A 20,905-nucleotide genomic window follows, 5' to 3' on the forward strand; every position below is an offset into this window, starting at 1 on the left:
TAACAGGATTTCTGCTGCAATCCCCATTCCTATCGATAAACCGTGCATTTTCATGCTGTGCACCTACTTTGAACGACTGTTGTTCTTTTTAAATTATCCTTCTATACACTCAATGCCATTATTTAACATCCTGCACTTGAATTGTTATTTCCTTTCTGATTGCAATAACTGGTTCTGGAAGAGCTGTTGAATTGATAAATATTTCATACAGCACACAAATGAGGTTTTAGTTGTGATAAGATAACCTGTCAAATGCTTCATGTGGTGAAAGGCATGCTGGGTATGCTCTGTTGGTCAGATATACACTGAGTGAGATACAGTAGCTGTTGAAAGGCAAACACTGGTTATTTCTCTGCTGATCGAGATGTTTTTAAGGGTTTGGATGTGGCGATCGCCTTCCCAGTGAGAAGTTTGCAAAGGTTGGAAAAGGAAATCTGATGTGTCTTTTCCATAGTGAGCAAAGGAGGATTGTAAGAGTTCAAGTACCTACTGGGAAGGCTAGTTGGGCTGGTTAGTCTTTGTTATTGATTAGAATGTGCAGGTAACCTCTCAATTAAAATTATCTCCCTGTGGAATGCTGATGTTGTAAAGTATATTCATTCACGTTATTTATCGAATCTGGAGCTCTCTGTGCCTGAGTGGTTGGTTTTTTGTCTTTCTGTACATCTTCTATAAGTATATTTAATAAATACTTTTGTTAGTAACAGATTCTCTTGTGTCTCATTTAGAATTTGTATTGAACATTCTTCACTAAAACCAGAATTCATTTTGCGAACCATCTGTTTTTTTTTTAAACATTTGGAAGGGAATGTTTTCAGTACCATGCTAATGGCAAATATTTTTAGAAATACTAGTGGAACATTTTGAGAAATACAGTAGTAACAATAGAGTTGTTGGTATAAAAACAGTCTTCTGTTGTCCAGTCAATGTATCTAATCCTCAGTGCCACTTAAACAGTGTAAAGCCCTTTTTTTTTGATAGTTTAACTGTTTTATAGTTTAAGCTATATAACGAAAGTCATGAATGTTTTGCTCAAAGAAGGGTAGATTTAGTAGAACAATCAGTAATCTGTTTTTATCCAGAACGAGAAACAAAAGCATTAATTTTATCAGGTAAGTCATGATAGATTTTTGTGCAAATATTCACCATTTTAGTTTCAAAAACCTTAATCCATTTATGTGCAATAAACAAAACAATTTCAGTGTATTGATGAGATTAAAATAAGCACTGCATGTATTTAGTTTTTGTTTCTAGGCTAAAGCTAAATTGAAAAACGCAGGCCACCTTGAAAAATATTTTTTTGAGCTGGAGCTGTGTAGATTGAATAGAATATTTGACATTTCGCAATTCTACTATTTTAGGTCTTCTGACCAAGATTTCAACCTTTGTGTTTTATAAGGTTATCTTTTTCAAACATTTATTTAAAAAAAACTTCAAGGAATATTGCTGATACCTGTGAAAGTTTTCTTAGAAGATTTACCACAATTGCCTTAACATTTGTTACAGAAGTAATGATCAATTAGGTATTATCAAGATTCATTCATGGCCATGTGATTTTTAAGGCTGCAATTTTTGATATATTTCATTAATCTATTTGAAGTTATTCATTTTCTTTAACATTATACTGATTTTCCCTTACCCAATACAACTTGCACAAAATGCTGGGCAGCAGAATGATTATAAATAGGAAACTTGAGGTATATTAAAAAGGGGAAAGATTTAATTTCAGAATCCAGTAGTGTAGCTTTCTTTTCATATAATAAGGTCGCTGTGATGGATCACTTCATCTTTTGTGCTGACAAGTTAAATTGAACATTTATCATGCCCAGGTCTAGTTACCAATATTATACTGGGCCCGTCCCCATTTGGATCACAATTCTCTTTTCAGGTTGCCTTCACCTAAGTCATTGTTACTATTTAATAACTAGCAATTTTGGAAGGTAGTTTATGAATAAAACACATGCTCATTGTAAATCTGTAGTCTGTAAATCACAAACTGGCAAGTTGGACTTTTCCCTCCGTGGGACAGTCCATATTCTAATGCATAATTTATTTTGTATTATTTTAATGTTTTTTCTTTGAAAGACAATTGGTTTGTTTCTGAACTTGTGCCAAAATATTTTCAGAGAGTGGAGCTTCTGTGGTATGGAAGTTCAATAATCTGATTTTAACTTGTATCTATCTAGAAAATGTCTAATTTACTTGGAGATTGTAGGAAAGCTGTACTGAATATTAATAATCCACAATTGGAAGACAAATGTTTAATGCGGCTTTGTGAAGCTACAATATTAAATGGTATTTGATTGAGGTAAATACGGTAAGCTTTGAATCCTTGCCCTTGCTTTTCCCAGGTGCTGTACTCAACATTCAGATAAATTAATTATTAATATAATTGAAAGTTACACTATGTAGCAGATGTTGACACTTCCATTCTCAAGTCATGGATACGGCTTTCTATCGGTACGTAGAATTATTGAAAGAAAAGTTTACAATTTGTTTTATACAAGAGAGGTTTTAATTTAGAAAATGCTTTAGAAAATGGAAACTGAACTGTTACTTGATCAGATGTTATACATTTTTACTTCCTATATGTGGGTCATACTAAAATGCATAGATTTGAAATTGATCTGCGTCTTTCCATTGAAGTATAGAATCAAAAAGATTCACCACTTGTAAAATCATGTTTATAATTTGTTTGTTCAGAGAGAAATAATTTATTATCTTGACTATACAGACCAGGATGATCTAAGGTATGAGTTAGCTTATGCCAATGGGGTTACTTAGAGGGTTTTACAGCTCGTTGCAATGTCACAAGGTTATGAAAGAAACATTTGTCTGGCTGTTTTTGCTTATTGTTAAGATGACATCCTTGTTGTAAGTACATACTTGGACATCATGGGAGGACAGGATCTGTCACATCTTCTAACATTCTCTAGATAGACCACCAGCACTATGTTTCAGTTCAAGCTATGAGAATTGTCCTCCAGCACCTCATATGAGAGTAATGGTTACCTGTAGAGCAGGTTGATACATGGAGAGAAAGGGGACAATATTTCTGAAAGAAAATGGCAACAGTGAATAACACCTTTTCTGGGCAGGTTGACAACAATTCTATTTATGCACCTGTACTTTAGTCATTTACACAAAAAGATATTGTTGAAATGATATCGTAAGTTGTAAGCAGAATACAATTTTTCCATTCATGTCATTTGTTGTGAAATGTCTATTAATGCAAGCCTTTTGAAGTAGATTTAGCACTGAATTTGTTTATGTAAACAGTTATTTTGCAAGTAGGGTGGATGATCCAGACTTCAACTATCTATTTTACCTGGATTTGGCCAGACTTTCTCTGTACCAAGTCTTTGTAAAGCTCTCAAATGTTCTATTGTGTTGCATGTTGCCTATAAAAATGATTATTATTTGTATTGTATTTGCCTTTGTGTATTTAGCCCATTATTGGATGATTAAAATCATGGATCATAAATCACCACCAACATTTCATCAAATAATCCAAACAAAATATGTATGTTCTAATATATTGTAGTATGTAAAGATATTGCTTCTAAATTTTAACATCTGCTTGGCCTAAAAACTAGTACAAGTGCAACAGTGTACTCTAAGTTCTAATTTAACTTTAACTCTTCTGTTCTTAGGTTACAGCAAATTCTACACCATCAGCCAATCTAGTAAAGGTTCAGGAAGTTGCAAGCTGGCTGTTGGAAATGAACCAGGAATTGCTGTCTGGGGGCAGCAAGAGGCGTCGAACTGGAGGATCCCTCAGAGGTAATGCCTCATTGAGTCATGGGGAGGAGGAAATGAACAGGGTAGTGGAAGAACAAGAGGGTCATTGTGCACGGTTTGCTGATGGCGGCGGAGCTGAGGCAAGCAGCAGCAACAGTGATGAGGTCCAAGTTGCTACTGCAGAGGAAGAAGAAAACAACAACCGAGTCACAGTAGAGGCCGAGGAAGAGAGCAAAGAGGAGGAACAAGAAGATGGTGAAGAGGAGATGGACCAAGACAGTGATGATTTTGAACAATCTGATGATAGTAGAGAAGATGATAGCACAAATGGAAATGATGTAACCGATCAGAATGATAACATTGACGTTGCCAACCAACAACCACTACCCCTGTTAACTAAGAATCAGGTAAGTGAGAATTTGTTATTGATCATATAAACTGAACTGAACTCAAATCAAAAGCCTTATCAGTTATGTTTATTGTATAATGCAATTTTTTAGACATGGTTATGATTCAATTTTGTAAGCACGTGTACAGTAGTAGAATAGCAAATATATATTGAAGAAGTAAGGATCAACTTAATAATATTTATATGCTAATATGTTGCTGAACTATTGACTAGGCTGTTTTTTCGGTCCAGGGGTCACAACCTTCTTAGCTGAAAAGCTTTTTAAAAAGGAATTACTTTAAGTAAAAGCTCTTCGGAATATGAGATGGAGAAAATTAAAGGATAAAGACCTAAATCTACCTAAAGAAAAAAAGTTGTTTATTGAAAAATCTCTAAAAATGCAATGCCATTATTTTATACTGTGCAAAGTCACTTGCTTTAACTTCCCCGAATGCTTATAAGCGTGACCACAGGTTTGACTGCATTTCATGTGACTTCAATCTTGGATATAGGCTGATAAAAATAATTTTGTTTCATAGTTGAATTTTGATGCTGGTCAAATCTTAAATGTGCTTTTGGCTTGATCAGTGTTTTCCTGTGCAATCTTAATTCCACATTATCTTTCACTTCTTGGTAGATATGTTTTAGGCAAAGGCTTCAGGTTTTGCCAACCTATTGCAGTGTAGTCTGAACATACTGGATTTTAAAATTTTATATTCATTAAGATACAATTGCAGTTAAATTAATACACTGATGGCATGACCTGTCAAAAGTCTTCCTTTCGTATCTGGGATAGATTGAATTGGACATGTAGGTAAGAAAACATGAGTCCTCTAAAACACTGCTCAATTTTTCTGTTTCAAAACGCAGTTGTAAAACAGCCCAATTGGAGCAGAAACATTGATGACTAAATGTTCCCACATCATTACAAATTGGTAATATGAACACCGTTAAATGGGAGCTGCTATTGAGACTCTGGAGTCCCAGGTTGCCGACCCCTGGTTTAGGTGTAAGAGTGTTAAGATAAGTCTGCATTTATCAGGTACTATTTAAGGTAATTTCCCATTGACCTGTTCTTCATTTTTTGTGTTATGATGTATTTGCTGTGAAATGATGAATTGGTTTTGCACAATATTTTGAATACTTTCAACATTTTGGTACAAATAGTTTCCTATTTTTTCCTTGCTGTCATTTGCATTGCATTATTGGAAAATTTAAGAATAAAACTTTAGATTATAAGAACTGTCAAGATATTGCGCAATGTTCTCAATTAACTGAATCAATTTAATCTTCAATTCTGCTCAAAAGAATGAAAACTATATATAGAAAATTATTTTGGAATATTTAGAATATTCAGTTATGTACTCTAAATACAGCTCAAGTTATTTGACATCTGACAAGTAATTTTATTTTGTATAGTAGATTCAAATAACCATTTTTTAATATCGGATTTGTCGTAGCAATGTTGTACATCACATTACTGTGCTTAATTGTCCAAGGAATCTTGAGCATATATATATATATGTTACTTGCCAAAAAGTGCCAAATCATTTTTATTAACTGATAGTCCATATCAGTGAATAGTTTAATTTTATCCACTCCTTTACAAATAAGCCCACTTCATGTTCAGTAACTTTCTTCAAATTGCATTCCTGCAGTACAATGGCTAAGTCACTAATAAGAGTCATACAGCACGAAAACAGACCTTTCTATCCAACCAGTCCATGCATAACATAATCCCAAACTAAATTAATCCCACCTGCCTGCTGCTGGTTCATATCCCTCCAAACCTTTCCTGCTTCAGTATCTATCCAAATGTCTTTTAAATATTGTAATTGTACCCACATCAACCACTTTCTCAAGAAGTTCATTCCAAAAGCAAACCACTCTCTGTAAAAATAAAAGCCACTCAAATCCTTTTTAAATCTCTCTCTTTCATCTTAAAAATGTGCCCCCTAGTCTTGAAATCCCCTGTTAGAGGGGAAAAAAACAACTACCATTAACTCTATCTATACCTCTCATTATTTTATAAACTCATATCAGATCGCCTGTCAATCTCCTAAACTTCAGTGAAAAAAAAATCCGAGCCTATTCAGCCTTCCTTTATTACTTGAACCTTCCAAATCCAACAACACCCTGGCTAATCTGTTCTGAACCCTCTCCAGATTGATGATGTCCTTCCTGAACTACTTTAACTCCTCAGGATTTTAGGGTTAATGAGAGTCTTATTTCTTCCAATTTTTAGTTTCTATTTCCCTCGTGTCTAAACAAAAACTTCTTTTCCTCTTGGTTTTCATAGTACCAGCACTAGTTCTCAATAATCTATTAAAATTCATGATTTGCCAACTCTTATGATTTCAAGTAGAATTCCCAGACCTCATCCATTGTTAAATCCAATAATTTCTCTTTGCCTTTCATACCGAACCCCCTTCAGCAAATCCCAACTCTCTCTTATCCATTTCAATCAAAATTTTGAACATTACTTTCTCACTGTTAATATATTTATTTGATTGTTAGGGATGAAATACATGTTGGGAATACAGTTTAACTGAATGCTGACCCTATGAATGTTACAGACTCTAACCTCCATTTGTGGTGTAGCTTTACTTGTCTAAATTGTTTGTTCTTGTTACTGTTATCTTTGTTTCTGTAAAGTTTAGCTTTTCCTTTTATAGCCAACAAATCCATTGTATAACATTGAACTCTTCCACTTCTCTACTGTATGAAAATGAATGCTCATGACACTGAACATGCTTTCTTTGCTGCATAAATTTTTTTCTACAATTTTACAATTCTTCAAAATTTTCCCTCATATTCCTTCCTTCTGCAATTTTTATAGTTTATAATCCAAGCTTGACCTAAAATCATAACATGCTGCTTTATACCTGGGCGGCACGGTGGCACAGTGGTTAGCACTGCCGCCTCACAATGCCAGAGACCCGGTTCAATTCCTGCCTCAGGCAACTGCCTGTGTGGAGTTTGCACATTCTCCCTGTGTCTGCGTGGGTTTCCTCCGGGTGCTCCGGTTTCCTCCCACAGTCCAAAAATGTGCAGGTTAGGTGAATTGGCCGTACTAAATTGCCCGTAGTGTTAGGTGAAGGGGTAAATGTAAGGGAATGGGTCTGGGTGGGGTGCTCTTCGAAGGGTCGGTGTGGACTTGTTGGGCTTAAGGGCCTGTTTCCACACTGTAAGTAATCTAATCTGTATCGTGAACCTTAGCTCTGTGCTGTGACTTTTCAAAGTGAAGCAGTAAGGCTTGTTTTAATACCTATCCAATATATTTCATTGAGTGGGGTGAAATTTAATATTACATTCAGGGATAGAATGTTCACACCAGCAGAAGTGAACAAAAGAATTGATACTGTTGCACTATGCACCATGACAATATGAGAAAGCTGTGTGAGAACAGGATAGCGAAATAACTAAACTTGAATACTATTATAAACCCAACTGATAGTACTATTGGACAAGTCAGATCCCAAAAGCCTGACTTGCATTTTTTTTTTGTTTTTTGTGAACTTGTTTATTCACTGAAACCTATTTACACATTGTTCTATAACAACAGTACAGATTTTTGTATCACAAAAGAATAAAAATTCAAACCAAGCTACCTAAATATAGAAGACCGTTAGAATGACCTTAACACACACGGCGAAACAAAATTTCATCCTACTTCCCTACACTCTTACCAATTTTTCCTCACTCTCTTTCTGATAAGTGATGGATGTAGTATTGTTCTGAAAGGACACAAACTTTTTCTTAAATATGAAAACCTTTCTCAGAGGCAACCAGTACCTATCTGCTTCTGTTTTTAAATCCAAGTTCCAAAAGTAGTGAGAGTACATATTACCTCACAATATAAATCCTGTCAGAAGAAAATGATTTATTAGATTTAATACAATAAATATAATACATTCATATAAAATGACCAGAAGCCAAGCAATACCTGAACAAAGCACACTTGTTGAAGGTAAGCACATCAATTTTTAGAAAGTCTTCAGTATCTCAAAACAAGAGTGTAGACAGAGATTTACCTAATACATTAAACCTGAAAATAGGCTTAATGTTTTGAATGGCCATGGTAGTAAATATTTTAACTAAGTCTTTCCTCTAAATATTCTTCCAGACTCAACAAGAATAAAACATTCCAACAAAAGATCCCAGGTACTTGGTTCTAAGTGAGATAGAAGTCAGAGACTAGCTGAGCTCAAAACAAATGCATTCTTTGGGAGATAAATTGTCTTTGGGATAAAGTGCTGATAGAGACTAGGAGAAAGATCTGTAAGGTATTTTGAAAAATACTTTGAACACTGCAAAAGTACAGAAATTTACAAACAAGGCAAGATAGTACCCATCTTCAAAAGAGTTGTCAAAAAAAAACTAATGGCAACTTTGGACTCAGCAGTCTTCTGTTCCACTATAAATGAATGCAATTTGATGATCAGGATTATCTTGAGTATCATCTTAGTCAGAGTCAACACAGAGATAGAAGATCTTAGCATATAGATCTCTTCTGACTTTTTTTTTTGTGGTGTGAGACAACCCAGGTCAATTATGGTTAGTCATATGACACATTGTGCCTCAACTTCCAAAAAGCCTTCAATAAAGATTTACGCAAATCATAATTTATTTTGGGGTGCATATTTATAATGGATCAGAAAATATTTAAAACAGTTAGGGAATACAAGTAATCATTGGAGGAGTTGTGTCCAATTGGGGGAAGTGCTTTAGAGGTTAGTTTGGGAACCAGTAATATTATAATTTTTGTTGTAAGTTAGACCTGGATTCAAAGCGCAATGAGTGGTTGCCAAATTTTCATCTGATACCAAACAACAAGGAATCAACGGATTCATAAGAGTCGAATCAAACTATACAATGGATTGGACAAGTAGGCAGAAAAGCTGAGGATGAGGAAGTTTAGTCATTATACTGCAACCATTAAGTCTGGAGATGAATCTATCATTCTTGCATTTTTTTAAAGTGATGAAATGGCTACTGAGAAAACTGAAAGGATTTGCTTCAGTGTTTTGGTGACTTGTTCATGCCATGGAATATATGGGAGATGATCCAAACCTTTACAGTGTCTTGGAACAACATCAACATCCTCTTTTGCATTGTGTCTAATTTTTCTGCCCATTGATTTAAAAATATAAAAATAAACTTTATTCTTTAAACCAATGATGGTGTAACATATAATTTAACCTATAATCTTAGATGTGTCTGGCATTGGCTGAAATCATATTTAAACAGCCAAGACATCAGCTATTCACAGTCTGCATTCTTCTAATCTAAATCTGACACAAAACATGTATCAATGTGGTCATCAACTGGGTGGGATCTGGTGAAAATATAAAATCTCCTTAAATTTTGGTGGAATCTATACTTAAGGGATAGGGTTGTTAGGTTTCAGAGACAGAGCACATTGGTTCAAACGACAACCACTGATAATGTAGCTAAAGCAACAGTGAACAAGGTGCAAGTAGATATTTTGGGCAGGGTGAAATAGAAGAGTAAATGCAAAGAACCAGAAACGCAAAGTTCAGGAATGGTGAGACATGACCAAGGAAAGGATTTTAATCTTGAGCCCAAGGATTTTGAAGTACTTTTTCTGGAGATTGGGGACAATAAAGCTCAGTGAAGCCATGGGGGAAAATGTTGCAGTTTGAGATAGGGTGATGACGTACATTAGAGAAATTACCAAGTAGTGATAAGAATGAGGATTCAACAGTAGTTGGAATTGGATAAAAGTGATTCTGGTAATGGAATAGATATAAGGAATACAGATAAACCTGTGGGTTGATTGACATCCTTAGTTCTGTTCCTTCCTTAGTCTGAAATGATAACAGGGGTAGTGATTTAGTCGATGCTAACTTATGAGGATTATTCTGGTTTCGTCAACATTAACCCGAAATAAATTTAAAAACATTTAGATCTTAATGTCAGAAATGTATTTGTAAAGCCTTTGAATAAATTTAAGCACAGGAATAAATTTAAGCACAAGAATTAGGATCAGAATTAGGTTGTTTAGCTCTTGAAATCTGCTCTGCTATTTGATAAGATCATGACTGATCTAATTGTAAAGTTCACAGGTAACCAGTGCATTTGTGAAAACAAGCTGCTAACCTCCAGTTGATAGAATTGAGAGATAATATAGAAATAATGAAGATTCGGACCAAGAATAGAACTCTGCATTATACCAGAGATAATAATTCTACTTGTGAGGAGAAACACTTAAGATATGTAATGTACTTTTTGCAGCCAGCATCCCAAAATGAGAATCAGAATTTTTGTTTAACGATGTTTTTAGAAGACATGTACAGAACCTTGTTTAGACTACTTTTAGTATTTGTAGTATTGTGCTTGGGTTTCACTTTTTATTTCCTCGAGCACCTGAAGTGCTGTCAGGATGCCCAAGTACAAAATGTGGTTCAGGTTGATACACAGAACTTGTGCTAAGATGTTTCTTGAAACCCAGGATTAAAGACTCCTCTTTGTCTTGCAATTAACTATTAAGTAATCCTGTAATATTCATTCCATATTTTGTTCTGATGGGAGCAGGTTTATTCAGCCGTTTCTTTTGAGAGCAGTGCCATAGCACAGAAAGCACAGATTGTGTGAATGATGATGGGATAAGCAACGAACATTGAAAATCAGTGGTGCTTGATGTTTGTAAGCCTGATCTTATGCACTCTGTACAATTTATGCAAGAATTAGAAAATTTTCACTATGAGGAGGTAAAGTCATAGCTGCAAAGCAGTTTTATGTTTCAAAGCTTTGTAGCTAAGTGTGAGGTGATTCACTTTGGTAAGAGTAACAAAAATATGGGGTACTGGGCTAACGGTCGGATACTTGGTAGTGTGGATGAGCAGAGGGATCTTGGTGTCCATGTACACAAATCTTTGAAAGTTGCCACCCAGGTAAATAGTGCGGTGAAGAAGGCATATTGCGTACTGGTTTTTATTGGTAGAGGAATTGAGTTCCTGAGATCATGTTGCAGTTGTATAAGACTCTGGTGCGGCCGCACCTGGAGTATTGTGTGCAGTTTTGGTCGCCATACTATAGGAAGGATGTGGAGGCACTGGAACGGGTGCAGAGGAGGTTTACCAGGATGTTGCCTGGTATGGTATGAAGATCGTATGAGGAAAGGCTGAGGCACTTGGGGTTGTTTTCATTGGAGAAAAGAAGGTTTAGGAGTGACTTGATAGAGGTGTACAAGATGATTAGGGGTTTAGATAGGGTTGACCGTGAGAACCTTTTTCCACGTATGGAGTCAGCTATTACGAGGGGGCATAGCTTTAAATTAAGGAGTGGTAGGTATAGGACAGATGTTAGGGGTAGGTTTTTTACTCAGCGAGTCGTGAGTTCATGGAATGCCCTGCCAGTTGCAGTGGTGGACTCTCCCTCATTATGGGCATTTAAGCGGGCATTGGATAGGCATATGGAGGATAGTGGGCTAGTGTAGGTTAGGTGGGCTTGGATCGGCGCAACATTGAGGGCCAAAGGGCCTGTACTGCGCTGTATTCTTCTATGTTCTATGTTCTAAACAAAATTGAAGGTCATGGAACAAATTAGGTGAGACATTTTTGTGTGGAAGTACAGATAGCAACATTTTTTTAAAAAGTAAGTTTATGTTAGAGATTAAATATGATCTGTTCACAGCTGAGATTCATGCAAGGTCGATTTAGTCTCTGGAGTGTTGTTAAAGGTGACATCAGAAGTGCAATCTCATTTAGCAATAGAAAGTGAATATATATTGCAACAAAATCTGGCAGTGGAAAACAAAGTTATTTGCTATGTGCTTTTGATTTAAGCAGGCTTCCCAAAGTTGGGGGCGGGCTCCCAGGTAGGGTGGTGAGCTCTGAGGTAGCAATAGTCACCATAGAGCTCAGTTACAACAAGTGTAATCCCACTCTGACAGACAGATGCCCGCATGCTCAAAGACCCCCACCACTCAGTTTTCACTGTGGGATCAGGACAATATTGATTGGAGTCATAGTGGTTAAAAAAAAATTGGATAGCACTTGTTTAAGGTATCAGTTGATTTATTGATGCTTTCTGGTAATCCAGAAAAGTAACGTATTAGAATTGAAAAGGACACATATAAGGATATGTCGTTCTAGATATTGCTAATCACCAGAGGCAATGCTTTTGGAACAAGGCTCCGAAAGTATTGCCATAGAATCCCGACACTGACCATTGGCCCAACAAGTCCACCAACCCTCCGAAGTGCAACCCACCCACACCCATTTCCCTTCCCCTATATATACCCCTGACTAATGCATGTAATCTACACATCCCTGAACACAGTGGACAATTTAGCATGGCCAATTCACCTAAATTGCACATCTTTGAACTGTGGGAGGGAACCAGAGCACCCAGAGGAAAACCACGCAGACACAGGGAGAACATGCAAACTCCACACAGAGACAAGTTACCTAAGGCTACAATCAAACCGGGGCCCCTGGCACTGTGATGGAGCAGCGCTAACCACTGAGTCACCATGCTGCCCTGGTCAGTCTGTCAATTAGGATTTCCCTTTGGCAGGGCTCGTTCTAATCCTGCTATACTATACTTGAAATGCATTATTAAAATTAGTCAGTTGAAGGCAGGTATGTTAATATAAAAAAACTCAACAGTTTGGAGAATTTTATGGCATGTCATACAATCACAGAAATTCTTACAAATCCGACTAAGGAAGAATATAGATGTTCAGAGGAGTTGAGCATGGCTCAGGTGAAGCATAATTCAGGCAATAATGCATTTTATGTATTTTTAGATGGAACCCTTAAAAAATAAATCCAGCTTCAGTGGTGGGATTTGAATAATTGGTTCTGCTGGATACACTGCTACAGGGATGACAGAATGCTAAATATTTCTTCTTTGCATCTGGTCTCCAGTGAAAACATTGAAGCATTTCCATATTCATTTTCAAATGGTATTGATTGTACGTTATTTTCTCCTCTTAACAAAAAACTTGTGATTGTCACCTGTATTTCTGTTCAACTTTAAGTGTTTACATTTACAGTGCAATTAAAATTATATCTAAAATGTAGCTGTATGAGTACTGATGGACCAGATTGTGATTCTGCTCCTTATTTTCTGTTAAGACAGAGCTTTTAATTTCTGGCAAGAAATTCTGATTATGGATCCTTCAGAAATGCAGAGCGTACCTGAAATCTAACAGTACCCTTATTGTGTGAGATAGTTTTTCAGCAAGTCAGCATGTCGTGTTCAGTGACTTTAAATGTCCAGGAGCATAGCGAGACACTTGGACTGCTGCTGTTAAAGTAGGGTATCTATGGCAAGTGTGGGGTTAGGTTGACAGTTGGTTAAGGTGGCAGTGAGTAGAGAGCCAAATGAGTGCTAGAGGATTAATATGGCAAACGTGTTGAGACTGGCAATCAAAAGTCCAATGATGACCGTGAAACCATTGCCAATTGTTTTAAAAGCCTATCTGGTTCACTAATGTCCTTTAGGAAGGAAACCACCAATCCTATGTGGTCTGGCTGCATATGACTCCATACCCACATCAATGTGGTTGATTCTTAAAAAAACGGAGACCTTTATCAGTGGCATGAAGAGTCTTGTGCACCCTTCAAAAGGATAAGACATGGAAATATTTAAGTTGATTTTGGTGTTCTCTTTCACTTCTATCTCAAGTCTCTTCCCGTTTCTGCTTGATCTTTCCAACCCTACAACTGTTTGTCTTTCATTTTGAGCAGTCTTGTCTTTTTGACTGCATTTGTTTCCTAACCCTCTTCCAACACAGCCCCTTCATTCCAAATTGTTACGCATGGTGGGAGTGTGTTATCACATGGTTATAAATGTGAATGCCATCAATGACTACTTTGGTTCAATGTTCAGCATCTAATACACATTCCACAATCTTATACTGTAGTTAGACCCAGCCACATCTTATCATAAAGGTTAAATGGTGTCACTGACTAAAATCCTTGGCTTTATGCTTATTTGTAGCACAGAACTTGAATACTGCTGTAAGGACAGACATTTTACTGAACTTTTATCTTGCATTTATTGGGACAAACAAAAGGAGGCCAAATTTCAAATAATCACACTAGTTTATACTATAGGGATGCTGATTGGTTGGCAGTTTGATTCTGATCAAGGGGTTGCTACTGAGCTTCTAAACTTTTGGGTAATTCAGAATAGCATGATAGCAATAAGTTGTCTCTGTGCTTATTCAACATTGCTAGCTTCTTTACCAATATTTACTGAAGAAAACCATCAACATTTATGTTGCATCAGTATATCACAGCAAGATAGACACATCATCATTTTCTGAATCTGTATATATTTAACTTGATAAATTTAGCAACTTCAGTTTTAGCAAATTCAGTTTTAATGCCCAAATACATGTTTTATAGCCAGGGGATCTCCTTTAGGTCCAGTGCCCACTATCATTTCTGTCCATTTCCACATGAAGTACATTTTTGATGCGAGGATCCCTAACCACCTACCTCCTCTATCTTACTGATATATAGATAATACTTTGTGATCTTTGCATATGTAATTGTTTCTAAGCATTTGCATCTTATTATGCTCCAGACTGTGTTCAAATTACTTTTGAGATGGAGTAAATTAACATGCTCCATTTCCTCAATGTGCTCACTACAAGATCCGCTAATAGGTTCTCCACTGCTGGCTACCATAAGCTTGCCTTCACTGGCTCATGTAAACGTTAGGATTTGTACAGCTCCATGTGCTATAAGGTTGATCACATCAAAAATCTTATAAATACAGCCACGGTCACTTCCTCATTTTAATTGATACAGAAACTCAGTTTATCAATGCCATTATGACAGATAAAAATCACACAACACCAGATTATAGTCCAACAGGACTATAACCTGGTGTTGTGTGATTTTTAACTTTTGTACACCCCAGTCCAACACCGGCATCTCCAAATCATTCTGAGAGTTGTTGGCTATCTGAGTGAAATCTTTGCTGTGTATAAATCAATCTCTCAAATTGGCTAAAGGCTGCAACTCAGACCCTGAATAGTGCCAAATCTACCTCAAATTAACCTGGAAAGGCAAAGTATGTTGGAAATTTAAGTTACAGGTTAAGAAAATGTTTCATGCTGTTACTATGCCATGGCTATCAAATGTTATTTTTCACTAGGAGGATGCTGCTATCAGTCCAAAAAAAAGTTCTGCTTCTACAGGATGGAGCAAAGCTTGTATATGAATCTCAGTGCCTGCACGATGCCAGGTTTAATTTCTCCAATTCGCTCCTCAATTTGTCCTAAGTTGCACATCTCTGTGGAGCGGTAGTCAAGCTGCTACACTAGTTTTAGCATACCTAGATGGAGAAAATGTGTCGCAGTTCCTTGCTGCTTTTATGAATTGGAATTTGATTATTATCCAGTATTTCCTGTTGGGAAGAGTATGTGCACATATTGTCTTCAAGCATGCTGTCTGAAGTGAAGACAGCACTCAGAATTGTAATTTCCTGAATGATCGATGAGCTTGCACTTAAAAATGGTGTCTTTGGAGAGGTACTAGTGCCAGATCAGGCATAGATATGATGATGTTATGACAGTAGGTGCTACAAAATACAACAGATCTATGTCAAGTTGCTAATGACTCTGGGTGGGTGAACAACTAGAGGATGAACTTTTAATGGAAGTCTTCTTTGAACCACAAATCTGTGACATAACTGTCATATTTCATGTCAGTGAAAGAGCAATCATGTATACGTTAGGATTTGTACAGCTCCACGTGCTATAAGGTTGACCACATCAAAAACCTTATAAATACAGCCACAGTCATTTCTTCATTTTAATTGATACAGAAACTCAGTTTATATCATCAGTGTTCTAGTGAGGTGAAGGATTGTGACAATAGCTCTCGATTTAGCCTACAGATAGTGGTGATGATGATGGGATGTTTTCAATCATTTATTTGAGAGCTGTGGTCACCCTCGGAATGGTCAAAATATGAGCTTGCTCTTTTGAGAGGGGGCCAGATAGTTGGTTGGATGAAAGGGGTAAATATTTACTAATAGTCAAGCAATCTTTTTGTGTAATTGAGCTTTGACTATCTAGATGAGAACTGATTGTTCAATTCCTTACTAATATCATTTCAATTTAGCCTGGAAATGTATTTTGTTGCTGAGGATTTATGTTCATTGAGATGTATGTGTCAGCTTCTGAATTACACAAATTTTTTATTTGACCCAGACCAAAGATGACGAGGAATAACTGAAAGATTTGGCAGCTGCAGGTCTAGTTTCCAAGAGCTTGCAAGGCTAACTTTGTGTGTCAATTATATTTGACCTCACCACTCCCTTAATTACCGTTGAGGAAATGGAACTCTCTGGAATTTCTCGTGCTAAGTTATAAGCTGTGCAGCAATTGCTGACTGCTTGGAATGTAGGCTGGACAAATGGCAGTGTGAGTAGACTCAATATGTGATTTGATCTTTGTTCTGCATGTCAGTATGGCAGCTGATTTTCACCAATAAGGATACCACCAGTGCACCTAGGTGTTTCCTGTTGTCCAAGCTTGGTATACTAAACTTCTATTGTTAACAACTTCCCAAAACCTTAGAACCTGTGGCTTCCATTAGGAACTAGAACAAGCGGATGAAATAAATCTGTCTTGGTGGAATGTTTCAGGGTGTCTTCAACAACCACTTCTGAAACCATATTTTAAAAGCTTCCCACTTAAAGCAGGCAAATCTAATAATGGCAGTTTTACTTCTTTTTTTTTCACCTTGCGTTTTATGGAATTATGGGTTTTCATCCTGATACACTTCCAATAGAAAACCATTGTATGTATGGTTTTCTTGCAGTTGTGTGAACAATATTATTGTATAAGCCAACTGTAGTGCATTTTTGGAAGCTTGAAGATCTTAATTAACTTGCATTCATATAAATGACTTAAGTGGAACAATTTCCGTGAATAGAGAAATAGGAGAGAAGAGAAAAATAATGTCAGAGGAATAGGCATAGTCATGGAGAGAGTGACTAAGAGGCGTCACAAAAAATTTGGAGAAGACCCATTTAGATGTCATGATTTAGAGGGAGCTTGTGCAAAATAGGCCAGAGATGTTCTGCTGCATTCTGGGAGAAAGCAAAGGAAGGATTAAGTGGACTGATGTGAATATACTGGGGCATAAAGCTTGTGGCGAGACGGGCTGAGACTGGAAAAAAAATTGAGAACTACTTGAAATTTTTAAACATTGGGGTGGGATGAAGGATTGAATAAAATGGCAATGGTAGAGTGAGTGGGTAATAACCATGTGCAGTATAATGTGGGACAAATAACGATGTTTAAAATCTGGATAATGGGCCTATAAGGAGAACAGTGCAGACATCATATGAGGATTGCCAGTGTTGTAGAAGTGGACCAAATCAGTCTTGATGGTTAGGAACTAGAGTTAGAAATTTGTGGATTGAATATATTGTCAGTATTTGACACAGGCCGTTTTATCATTGGGACACAAATTTACACCAAGCAAATTGTTCTGCTGTTGTCAGTTGCAATTGCTAGTTGATTTGGCTCATTTGAATTTTAAAATGTATTTGAACAAAGAAATGTATCTGTGAGGGAAGGGGTCCTTTGTAAGTTCACCTTGTTTTGACCAACTAAGGGGGTGCTCTTGTTAGATATGGATAGCAAGTTGCTCCCTTTTCAGTGGGAAGGCACTTAATCAGGGACCAGTTGTAACAAAATCTTTTGTTGGAACAACAAAACTTTGATAGTTTATTGTGTCTGAGCTCTATTACGGTCAGAATTGCGTCAAGCTGGAATGCAAAAATAGCCTTCAATTATTTTATAGGGAGTTGATGCTATTGTGAGAGGCTTATTTTTAATGATTACTTGAATTCTATTCAAGGTGTTAAAGATGGTGTTACAAGTAACAAATCGGCTTATTTGTTGGATATGGCAACAGTTGATAATCTGTGACTACAATCAGCATCTATGCTGATAATGACATCTAGATTAGATTAGATTACTTACAGTGTGGAAACAGGCCCTTCGGCCCAACAAGTCCAAACCGCCCCGCCGAAGCACAACCCACCCATACCCCTACATTTACCCCTTACCTAACACTACGGGCAATTTAGCATGGCCAATTCACCTGACCTGCACATCTTTGGACTGTGGGAGGAAACTGGAGTACCCGGAGGAAACCCACGCAGACACGGGGAGAATGTGCAAACTCCACACAGTCAGTCGCCTGAGGCGGGAATTGAACCCGGGTCTCTGGCGCTGTGAGGCAGCAGTGCTAACCACTGTGCCACCGTGCCACCCACGACACAATCTGAGACAGCAGCCATCAAATGTATGAACACCTCCAGTTTGAGTTTGGTTTCTTGTTTTGCTTCCTTCCTTTTTTTCCCCAACCATTAACCAAGCCACTACCCAGACGCTTAAAGCCACAGTGACCATGTCTTACTTTGCCTGATTGCATTGTACATATCCATTTGTTGCAAGAATGATTACTCCTGGGGTTCCTGCAATGATTTAACCTTGACTCCTCTTTTTCTTCTTAAATGACAAAAATGTGCAAGGTTGTGATATCAAATTCCAGAGACTAGGATAGCGTCTGCCTCATCTCACCTCGCTACCTTCCATTGATGGCTAGGCCTATTTTGGTGTTCTCAAATCAATTTTTTTCCAATTAAATTTTCGGAAAGCAATTAGTTGGCTTCAGCCTCCTCACAGTTTCTGTTCCCTTGCCACCAACCCTTCTCACCTTCCTGGGGCACTTCCATTTTGAACTGGATTGTTTCCAATCTTAGCATCCTATTTTATCCTGAACTGACCTTTAACTCCTTTTCTGTATAGAGAACAACGTCGATTATCCGAACGAGACAGGCGGGGAGTATTTTGTTCGGCTAACTGATAATGTTTTTACAGGATCTTGACATCTTGTTCGGATAATCTGAAATTTGGATAATTGATGTTTGGCTAACCAAGGTTGTTCTGTACTCAGCTTATACTTGCACACAGAATTTATGAAACAAAGTATGATGGAGGAAGGGGAGTAAAAGATGTAAATATTGTAATTTATTCTGTTGAATATCACTGTTTAACTAGTCATGGGGCTAAGATAAATAATGACCACATTTAAGTCACTTTGAAAATGTAACCTTTTCTTGAAAAGCTGATGAAAAAAGTTGTTCATCTGTTTTTTCTTAAAATTGAACTTTAATACAAGATGAACTGAATTTTTGATCAACGATAAACCAAGATTACCAATTTGAACTTGTGATCAGTCTCATAGCAATCTTCAGTTTTCCTAACATTCTCCTTTACCACGCTGTAGTAATGCTTGGGATATTGTTCTAATTTTTTGGTACCTTGTACAATTCCACACAGTACTCACAAGGAATGTGAATTGCTCTTCACATCCTGTCTGAAGAAAAAACAGTGACTTTGAGGAACATTTGTGAAATTAATATATTTCCTTTCTGAAGACATAAAATTTGAGGAACGCTGTCCTGGATTTGTCAAAGAATGAAACAAACTACGAAAAGGTGAACATGTAAAGTACATTTTACGATATATTCAGTTTACCAAATTAGTTTTCTTTTTGATTCTTACCAGAAGAACATCAAGGTTTCTTTGCATCTCCCCATTTCCAATCGTTTGCCATTCAGTTAATTGCTGCCTCGTTTTAGCTACAAAAGTGATATCCTCACATTTATCCTCATTATACTTCTGCCATACATTTATCTGTTCATTCAACTCTTGCAACCTGTCCTTCCACCAGATTTTGTCATCTGCAAATTTGGCTGCATTGCATTCTATTCTTTCTTCCAAGTTATTAATATATATTGTCAACAGTTGCAGTCTCAGCACTAATCCCTGTGAACTCCAACTAGTCACAGGTTGCCAACCTGAGAAAAAAAAGCTCCTTACTCCCCACTTACTGTTTCTTGCCCATTAGGCAATTTTCCATTCATGCTAATGTCCTCTCTCCAACACCATGGGATCTAACCGATCTATAATTTGCTGTTTTCTCTGTACCTACTTTTAAAATAGTGGGGTTACAGTAGCTACCCTTCAATCATTAGGAACTGTTCCAAAGTCTATAGAATCTTAAAGGACGACCACCAATGCATCAACTACTTGTAGGACCACTACCTTAAGTATCCCGAGATGTAGATTATTGGGTGCTGATGATTTATCGGCCTTCAAACTCCTTAATTTCAGCAGCAATAATTCCTTATTAATGCTGATTTCCTTCAGTTCCTCCCTCTCAACAGATCATGTTCCTCAGCATTTGGGATGGTATTTATGTTCTTTTATTGTGAAGACAAGCAAAATATGCATTTAATCTATCTTCCATGTTTTTGTTCCTCATTATAACCTCACTCTGGTTCTGACTGTGAGGATCCTACATTTGGCTTTACTAATCTTTTTCTCTTCACATAGCATTAGAGATTTTTACAGTCAGTTTGTATGTTCCCCTTAAGCTTACTTGCATGCTCTTTTTCCTCCTCTTAATCAATCCCTTAGTCTTCCTTTGCTGAAATCTAAACTTCCTCCCTCCAAACTTCAGCCTGCTGCTTCTTTTGGCTAATTTCTTTTGGATCTAATACTATGCTTCATTTCTCTTAGAAAGACAAATATTGCAAATCTGAAGCAAACACAATGTTGGAGAAAGTAAGCAGGTACTGAAGTCATACTGTCATCCCATTTTCTCCCCCCTCAGTGGAAGCAAAATGCTCAGAGACACAGTGTAGTTTTACCTCCTTCATCTTTATTCCGGGCCCTGGAGGGAGAGAGAACAATCACCC

General features: G+C 37.0%; 1 protein-coding gene across 4 annotated transcripts in view; it reads left to right on the forward strand.

Moving 5' to 3' along the window:
- Positions 1–20,905, forward strand: part of fbxw7 (F-box and WD repeat domain containing 7) — a 386,335-nt gene that overhangs the window by 167,733 nt on the left and 197,697 nt on the right. For all 4 annotated transcript variants that reach the window (XM_088000538.1, XM_088000472.1, XM_088000432.1 and 1 more), the window contains one exon: positions 3,654–4,148. In XM_088000538.1, the coding sequence (XP_087856664.1) occupies positions 3,723–4,148 (426 nt within the window). In that variant the 5' untranslated portion in view covers positions 3,654–3,722. Of the gene's footprint in view, positions 1–3,653; positions 4,149–20,905 lie in introns of those variants that run through there.

This window comes from Chiloscyllium plagiosum, unplaced genomic scaffold (genome assembly GCF_037043375.1).
Source record: "Chiloscyllium plagiosum isolate Xiang-an unplaced genomic scaffold, Cpla_swu_hap1 HiC_scaffold_1, whole genome shotgun sequence".
Lineage (NCBI taxonomy): Eukaryota > Metazoa > Chordata > Chondrichthyes > Orectolobiformes > Hemiscylliidae > Chiloscyllium > Chiloscyllium plagiosum.